Source organism: Panthera pardus, unplaced genomic scaffold (assembly GCF_024362965.1).
Source record: "Panthera pardus isolate Hobbes unplaced genomic scaffold, ASM2436296v1 HiC_scaffold_17, whole genome shotgun sequence".
In the NCBI taxonomy this organism is placed as follows: domain Eukaryota; kingdom Metazoa; phylum Chordata; class Mammalia; order Carnivora; family Felidae; genus Panthera; species Panthera pardus.
This window is the reverse complement of record NW_026526732.1, coordinates 27986934-27995860: the sequence shown is the minus strand read 5'-3', so window position 1 is coordinate 27995860 and position 8927 is coordinate 27986934. Positions and strand designations below refer to the sequence as shown.

Sequence of the window (8927 nt, the reverse complement as noted above, 5' to 3'; positions counted from 1 at the left end):
GAGAAATAAGGAGCTCAAATATCACAAGGCTACCAGTGTGGACAATGCTCCTATTTGAAAGACATCTGGTTGTAATAATTAACACCAATTTATCTGACCTTTTTACCTGTGAAAGACCAGAGAAAAGTCTTTGTATCTGCCCACCCACTCAAAATCTCTCACCCACTGCCAGGTACACCTTACTGGGTCCATGTATTCCTTACCCACTATCCCCATCTTCAAAAATCTTAGGCAAAGGCAAAGCCAGGATTTAAAGGTTCTTTTTTATTTGAAATCTCATCCAGAAACACTGGTTATTAATAAATATATCATAGTTATCAAGAATATATAAAAAATAAAGACAGGTATTGTCTTTGAGGCCCTAACAAAATATTTCAAGCAAATGTTCAGGAAAATAAAAACGGCACCCCTCCCCAAACCATGATAACTTTTCAAAGCTGATGATAGAGAGAGCCAACCCCGCATGCAGAATCGCTGAGCAAGGGGGGGGGGGGGGATGGGGCAAGCTAGTAGAGGGAGCCCAGGCTCTGGCAATAGCTGGCCCCTAGAACAGCCTTGGGATGGAGTTTGGGAACGGAGTTCAGAGGGGGTGGGGTGGGGGAAGAAGCGCTTGTGCGTGAGTTTGGGTCTTTGCACTCTGCCCCCATTTTTTTTCATTTCATACAACCACAGACAGATATATGGATACTTCGGAGAATTCACTAATAAATCCTTGTTACAAGGAAAATGGCATCATGGCCTGCACAACATGTTTCGAGAAGATTCATTTAGAAGCTTGCATGCATTCTTTTGACCTACACTGCGTCTTAAGGAAAACCCACATAAGAGATGTCATGCCCTGGACCGGGGTTGAGATTCAAAACTTGGGTCTTGATCTCTCTCTCTCTCTCTCTCTCTCTCTCTCTCTCTCTCTCTCGATCTCTCTCTCTCAACGTCTCTAGAAAAACAACTGCGGAGAGATAGTGACAATCGTAATTGCATCCATCTCCAGGAAATATTTACATCTGTTTTTGCACAAAAGGGATGTTGTCTTTTCCAAGGTGAGAACACAGAGCCAGAGAAAGCCAACTCTAAAGTCCCTTCGCAAGTTTTTGACCACACCGATCCCGTCTTTACACAACAAATGCAGTTTTGACAAGAGCCTATGTAAGTGAGAAGCACCGGCGCGGCATGGGGAAAAGAAGCATGCATGCAAAACACACGAAGTCTGGTTCGAGTCCCCCTTCGTTACCACCTAGAAATTGCAGTTTGGTTTTGGTCCTTTCCCTCCGGGAGGTCAAGCGGAGTCTGAGGTCTCCGACGGAGCGGGAGGCCGCGGGACCCCGCGCTCACCCTCCCGCCGGCCGAGCGAGTGCTCAGCCTCCCTCTCCCCTCCCGGCCCGACACCGCAGTCCCTCCCGCCTCTCCCCTCATCCTGGGCAGCTGCCGGGCCGTCCTCTGCTCACTTGAGCAAGTCCTTGGACTCGGCCGACAGCCGAGCCATGTTGGCGGTGGAGAGAGCGGAAAGGTGCGGCGGCGGCGGCATCTGGCAGATGGTGCAGGGGCAGGGCAGCCCAGCCCAGTGCTGGAAGCCGCTGCCCAGCTGCAGCGCGGGCGGCGTGGAGGGCGCCTTGAGCAGCGAGTGGGGAGGTCGGATAGTGCCGATGGCCGGCAGCGAGGCGGCGGACAGCGGCGACGAGCCGTTGCCGGACGAGAGCGCGCCGCCCAGGATGGGGTGCACGGGGTGCACCGCGTTGGCGGCGTGCGCGGGGTGGCCGGCCGAGTGGCCCACGGTCCCGCAGTGGAAGGCAGAGTGGTGGCCCCCGTAGATCTCGCCAACCAACCTCTTCATCTCCTCCAGGGAGCTGGTGAGCATGAGGATGTAGTTTCTGGCCAGCAGGAGAGTGGCGATCTTGGAGAGCTTGCGCACCGAGGGCCCGTGCGCGTAGGGCATGACCTCTCGCAGCCCGTCCATGGCGAGGTTTAGGTCGTGCATCCTCTTGCGCTCCCGACCGTTGATCTTCAGCCTCAACTGCTGTAGGTCCTGCTCCGACAGCTGCTTCTTGATTTTGTACTTGCTGCTCTCGCCGGTGGCCTTGGCGCCGGCCCGCGAGAGGCTTTCCCCGGGCATCTTCTGCACCATGTCGCCCTGCGTGGAGGAGACCGAGTTGAGACGGCTCTCCTGGTGGTGGTGGTGGCGGTGGTGGTGTTCCCTCAGATACATCTCATCCATGTCCGGCGATGAAGCTCTGCTGGAGACAGAGCTCGAATCAGAATTCATTTTATTACGGGGGATGCGGCCCTACCGCGGGGAGGCTTTAGGTGGGAAATTAAGGAAAATCTTGAAATTAAAAAAAAAAAAAATCTGCACAGCCCAGCGACCCACTTCTCAGTGGCAAGACTTGAGAAGAAAAGCTGAGGCACTGCCTTTCCCCGCCTCTCTCCCTCCCCACTCCCTTCTCTCCGGTTAGGCTGTTTCCTGGACAGCGGGTTGGTGTTTGCTGGGACTAACCTCACGCTGAAAAAGAGGGGCTTTTATAGAGCTGCGGCGGAGAAAAGAGACAAAAGGAACCCTCCTATCTATCCTGGGCTGGTTAGGACGACGTGCCGTCATTCAGGGCGGTGCGCTTTGCTGTCCCATTTTGCAAGGATTCCTATTCATATTCATTGTGGGGCCGCCCTGGGACACCTCTGCTCCGAACCGCTAGGAGCCCCAAGGCACAAAACCCTCTCTGATTGACACACTCACCGCTCCAGCTCGCTCCTTCCTGGATTTTTTTTTTTTTAACTTCTCTCCCCCTCCTCCCCCCCCCCAAATTTCCCTAACCAAATCACACCTAAGGAACCAACCGCCGGAAGGAAAGGGAGCCAGGCAGTAGTCGGAGATTCCTCCGGGTTTCTAGAGAGAAACTGAAACATTCTCTTTTCTTCATAGCTACTCCCAAGTTTTGGGGAATGTGAGCAAAAGAAGTCCTAATGGAACCGTGTCAAGGACAGAGATGCGGTTGGAGGGCAGGTTCCCCGCGCCAGGGGGTGGGCGCGGGGGTGGAGGGAGAGGGGGACCTCGTGTCGCTGGGCACTGTCTGAACTGGTTGGTTATTAGGTCTCTTTTCCTAAACACTGATACGGTGTTCATTTTGTTTATTGAGCCCTTCTGGCCTAATTGCAATGGGACCTCCGTTTGTGGTGAAGGGCTTGCCCCGACACTGTGATAGGGATGGGTTTTCTTTTCTTTTTTCTGTTTTCTTTTCTTTCCTTTCCTTTCCTTTTCTTTCTTTCTTTTCCCTCGTTTAAATAGATTACTGAAAGAATTTGCTTTGCACAATTCTCTAACTTCTTAGACCTGGACCTGAGGAAAACAAACAAACAAACAACACCAAAAAACAAAACAAAACAAACAAAAAAAAAAAACCAAGGGGAGGGGAGGAAAAATGGTGGAGTAGCCAGGGAGGGAGTTAGAGATAGGAAGGGTTCCCAAGAACTCCAGAGAGATTGTTCCTGCCGGGGCTACCCCGCAGCCCCCGGACCCTGGCGCTAACAGAAGCTGGTGGGGCAGTCCCGGTCGGGAGCTGGCGCGCAGAGGCGGGTAGCATCTGCAGCTCGGCGCCACTGGGCTGGGGCCGGTGGGTCCACGGGGTGGGGAAAGCGGGTGCTGAGGGTCGAATAAGAAACAACGTGTGTTTGTGTGGGCGCGCGTGTTCTGCAGGGAAAGGATCTGGAGAGCCCCGTAGGCGTGCGCGCGTGGGCACTGCGGGCCAGTGCTCGGCGGATTCTGTGGATAAAGAGGAAGGAGGCCTGGAGTTTGGAACCTTCGCTTCCAGGGCGGAGGTCGGCGCGATCTTTCTTCCCCCTTGCTGTGTTTTGTCAATGGGACTAGCTAAACAGTTGAGGGGCGGGAAAGCAGAAACCCTCGGGAGCCCGCGGGAGGCCTCTAGAAGAGCCTGGGCACCGCCACGCTCTGGGCTCGGAGGAACCCAAGACAGGTGCCAGGTTGTAGTAGAGTGGATGCAAAGTGTGAAACCGAAACAATCCCGGAATCTCTGGCAGTCAGGGCCTCGGACTGCGCGGCGCAGTCAGTGCATATCTTTGGGACTAGCAAGGTAGAGGAGGCCTCACTTTGCCTCCACTTTGTGGACAAAGTGGAACGGCCAACAGAGAGGGTTGCATGCCTAGCCCGGGAGTCTGTAAGCTCTGCGAGGCTTTGCCTCTTTGGCAGTCTCGCCTCGAAAGCTGCGCTGGCAAGTACCAGTAGGATGGGGAGACGCAACATTGGAGAGGATGCTTTTCTGCACTGAACTTCGCTTCTCTGTAAGAGAAGAAAATGGACGAGAGTCCCTCCTCAACGCCAGGACCTTAGGGCCCTTGAAGACTGGACTTCTATCCTCCTACTGCCCCCACCTCCGTAGAAGGAAGATTTTTTAAAACGAAGAATCCAAATGATTCGCTTTGGATGTGGAAAGGTTGATTGTCCAAACGCACTTCTAATATCCCAGCCAAAGAAATGTTTCTGAATTCACCAGACCCGTCCCTTTGAGCTCAGACAGCGACATCCACCGAACTGCTTATGAGAAAAAGGCTTCCAGAACATCAGCATGTATTCGGACAGTCCTAGGTGATGGTGATGGTGGAGAGGCGTGGTCCAGACCGCCGCCCCCAGCGCTTCTCTGCTGCTCACGTCGGGTGGCGGGGGAGCCCTGGGAACCCCACACTGGAGGAAAAGACGTTTCCCAGCCTTTGGGCCAGTGCACAGGCCCGGCCCCCGCCGCCTCCTGAGCCACCTTCCTGACCCTCGGGCATCGACTCGGGCCTTTCTCTTGCCCAAACTGAGAATGCTGTAACTCAGTTTTTATTTCGGGAAGTAGCAAAGTCTAGTTAGAATAACTGATTACAAATGAAGGAGTAGAAAAAGTTATGCTGCTAAAGGCTTTTTTAAAAAGCATTAAAAAAAAACTTCCAATTTTCTCAGTGGGCAATATGAAACAAGGTATAAAATTTTCTCACGTTAATCGAGGTGGCAGGGAAAAAGGGAAGCTGGCCTTGAAATAAAAACTGGAAACTCACTTTCGGACTGGAAAGACCAACACCAAGCTTCTGGGAGTCCGAACCAGAAGCCCCTCTTCCTCGGCGCCGCCTTTCCGCCGAGTGGGGGGACGCAGCCCCTGCGACCAGCTCAGACGGGAACTGCGCTAGGCTGGAAAGGGGCCCCGGGCCTCTGCCTACAGACCCCCTCCCCCTCTAGCGGGTTTATAGCTCCGGCAACGCGAAGGTAGATGTGCTTGACCTGGCAGAACTAAGTGTCCAGGCCGAGGGCCCTCGGCCACAGTCCAGGACGCCGCGCGCCCTCTCCTCCCCGCTTTCCCAAAAGGCTTCCACAGGTGAATGTGAAATGGTCCAAGGTCCAGGGCCCCAGTCCGGCAAGCACTTCTGGCGAGGCCTTACAGGGGCCCAGAGTCTCCTAGGAGGCTTGTTCCCTATTCCCTATATTCTGTAGGAATTAACATCAAGAGGAGGAAGAATGAACGAAGGAGCCACAACTTTGCTCTCCATAAAATGGGTTGATACCGAACGGGGCGCAAAAGGCAGAGGAGCCCCAACTGGCTGTGCAGGCGCTGTCCCCAAGAGTTTGCCTAGCGAGGTCGCTTTGGACTCTGAGGGTAAACCCGAAACCTGCGCCCAGCCCCGAGCAGGAGCAGGCGGGGAACTTAGAAGGGCGAGCTGCGCGAGTTCCTTCAGAGAACAGTCTCTGCCGGCGCTCACGCCGGGCGTGAGCAGGGGGCGGGGGGAGTAAGGGAGCCGGCGCTGGGCGGAGGCTGCGGCAGCTCGGTGGGGCCGCGGCAGCCCAGAGGGGCCTCAGCCGGAGACGCGCCGTGACCTTGGCCCTGGCCAGGGGCCCTTTCAGGAGGGCTGAAACAAGCAAGAAGAGGGAGCCAGCGACCCGGCGGCGGCGCGGGGCCCCGCTCTCTCGGGCCGCACCCGGCGCCCTCGCAGCCTGGGGGCGCAGCGGGGGCGGCGCGGAGGCGGGGGCCGTTCTCCCGCAACAGGTGCTTCCGGAGGCCCGCGCGGGCCGTTTCCCGCCACTCAGTCTTGCTCTCGGCAGAGCCTGTGAGTACTTTGTACTACCCGAGGCGGCAGCGGGTGCGCGCGGGGACCCGGTCCGAAGAGCGGCGCAGCCTTTCCCTCGCGCCCGGGGCGCACAGCCTCAGCTCTGCAGCTCCGGCTCCCGGGAACCGCGCCCTCCGGAGGCTTCCAGGCAATTCCTGTGCGCTCCCCCCCCCCCTCTGGCCCCCACCCCAGATCTCCGGGGAGCATCTCTTACCCTAAGCCCGGTGGCGCGCCCACCGCTCCGCAGCTCCAGCCACCGAGCTCCTCTCCGGAAGCTGCCGGCTCTGCCCGAGGCCGCGGCGATTTGGGCTCCACGGCGAGCACCCCCCACTCCTCGCCGGAGTCCGGAGGCCAGTGGTCGCGCTGGCCGACCTGCCGGGAGGCCGCTGTGCGGAGCCGGTGGATCAACAATGTCCAGGAGCTCCCGTCGCTCGCCCAGCCTCAAACTTGACCGGCGGAAACTTTGGCCGAGACCGAACGGCGGGAGGCTGCCCTGTGGGCTTCACCTTTTACCCCAGGCCCCCTTCCAAAACAAAAACGACCCAAGGGGAACCCCAAACATCTCTAAGGGTGTTCCGTCGTGGGCAACCAGGGGAATAGCCTAAACACTAGCTGAGCACGGAGGAAGTTCTCAAAAAGTAGTTTTGTATTTGAGTAAAACAATCACTTCACCACATTAGCAGTGGGGGCGGGTCATTGAAGCAGTTGAGTTGATCAAAGAAGCCCTTAGAGAATGAGAGAGAGAGAGAGAGAGAGAGAGAGAGAGAGAGAGAACAGTTTTTATAAAAATTAACGTCAACAGAAATCTCAGGCAGGCAGGAATTCTCTCCTCTTGCAGCCGCGCGTCCCGGGTGCTGGAGTGTGGCGCGAGTACTGAACTCCGCGCCCTGCGGTTAGAGATGCCAAAATGGAAATCCCAACCATCAAGTAGGTGCTAGAAGGGCCCGAGTGGGTGGATCTGGACAGACCGACTAAAGTGTTTCAGTTTTCTGGGTCTCCCCATATTTTGCATCATATCTTGAACATTCACTGATCTAGCGTTTTCCCCCGTCTTTTAAAAAAATCTGGCTTTCCTACAGGAAAAAGCAGACGTTGAAGGACAGCAGAATTTTATGAGGTGATAGTAACTGCTTTTTGCAACGTTGGGTGTGATATTGGAGGAACTGAGGAAGTCCCAGAATAGCATAAAATGATGAAGTGCTAATTATGTGAGTGTGTAGACGAGTGAATACGTTGGCAGAACTAGAAGTTCGATTTTAATGATGTGTAGGAGCAAGCCTGGCTAGCACTTACAGACTAATTCTCATTATTGAAAGGCTGCCTTAAGTCAAAGGAGGTAAGAACTTCTAGACTTCCTTTACAGGATTTCACTCAGTCAGTGAGCATTTCTGTACTCTTTCTTCTTTCCTTTCTGGTAACACCTGCTCAGTTGCCAAAACTCCTGAGTTTCCAACCCTGAAGGAAGCCTATAAATTGAAAGCATTTTTCCTCAAGATTGGAATGTTTAGGTTGATGTAAATATCACTGGCGATCAATCACATGGACTGATGAGTTCTATTCAGATTTGCATACTTAGACACACATTCTTGGCATGTGCCCTGACGTTTTGGATGTGTGGCTCTGTTAATCCCAATCCTTTAAAAAGCATTAAGTGGATGATGTATTAGAATCTTATTGTTATTAATTTAATTCTTTGTGACTTTATAGTTAAAGACACTGTATACAGCTTGGTATCTTACTATAAAATAGCACACAATACTAATGGAATTTAGTTTTATTTTAGAGACAGAAGTTTATTTTAGATATAAATATCTTATGCAGCATATGTGTTATTTTCATTTTGTGCTCAGTAACATTCAGGCTTATACACAAAGTGTGTAAATGAATGGATGCCACAAAGAGATCAGAATATAAGAACCTGTGTATAGAGCAACAGAAGATTAAAAAGATGTTAATATTTACGTCATCAGTTTCTTACACTGCTTTTTATTATAGGTATTTATACACATATATTCTGAAACTTACATGTGTATTTGTGTAAATACATTAAACTATTTATTTGAAGTCTTGGAGTCCTAAATAAAAAGAAATGTTATTTTTCCGATGCTAATCAAGGCAAGGGGAAACATTACACACCTGTTCATAAATAGAGTTGGAGTTAATAAGTTATATTGACCCCGAACAAATACAGATTTACGCACATTATTTTGAGAAAATGATAATTGAGGTGCCTGCTACTGAATCTTGAAAAGTTAAAATGGCAGTTTTCAAAAATGAACATTTCCATGGCTGATTCATTTTATGCAGAACCTGTGGTCTGGACCAGACAGACTCTGCTTCATCATTTCTAAAAAGAAATGAAAATGTAATATATGCTCCTTTCTCATTATATTTTTCTATTTATAAGTATTTTTATTTTATTTGCATAACAGACTGAATGTGAAAGTTTATAAACCAAATTGTCACCATTTACAATATTGGCCGAATTTGTATCTTCATCTTTACATATATCATAATATATAATAAAATTGGACCAATTATTCAGACAATTCAAACCTCAAATCTTGTTATCTTTTTTTTTTTTTTTTGGTGGGGGGGGAGGGTGGGAAGAAAAGAAACAGGCTGAAAGCAAATTATCACTCAAAATTTGTAGATATTTCTCCTATATTTTACTTGCAGATCAGTCTGAGTTTCCTGCTCAACAACTGAAATGATATTCTCTTTTTTTTTTTGAAATGATATTCTCAGTACTATCAGCACTTTAGTAAAAACGTCAATTGTTAATTTTTACAACATAAAAAGATAACATAAATTAACATATTTTCATAACATGGCATTATTTAAGA

At 51.3% G+C, this 8927-nt stretch overlaps 1 protein-coding gene across 1 annotated transcript; it reads right to left on the bottom strand.

Annotated features, from left to right (window-relative positions):
* Window positions 1-1433: 1433 nt before the first annotated feature.
* On the bottom strand, window positions 1434-2519 carry OLIG3 (oligodendrocyte transcription factor 3). The gene has a single exon (XM_019420407.2). The coding sequence runs from the start codon at window positions 2258-2260 to the stop codon at window positions 1442-1444; it is 819 nt and encodes a 272-aa protein (XP_019275952.1). The 5' UTR covers window positions 2261-2519; the 3' UTR covers window positions 1434-1441.
* Between the last annotated feature and the right edge of the window lie 6408 nt (window positions 2520-8927).

What these genes read in the sequence shown, in the direction of transcription:
- OLIG3 (XM_019420407.2), bottom strand. Translation starts at nt 2,260, where the DNA reads ATGAATTCTGATTCGAGCTCTGTCTCCAGCAGAGCTTCATCGCCGGAC.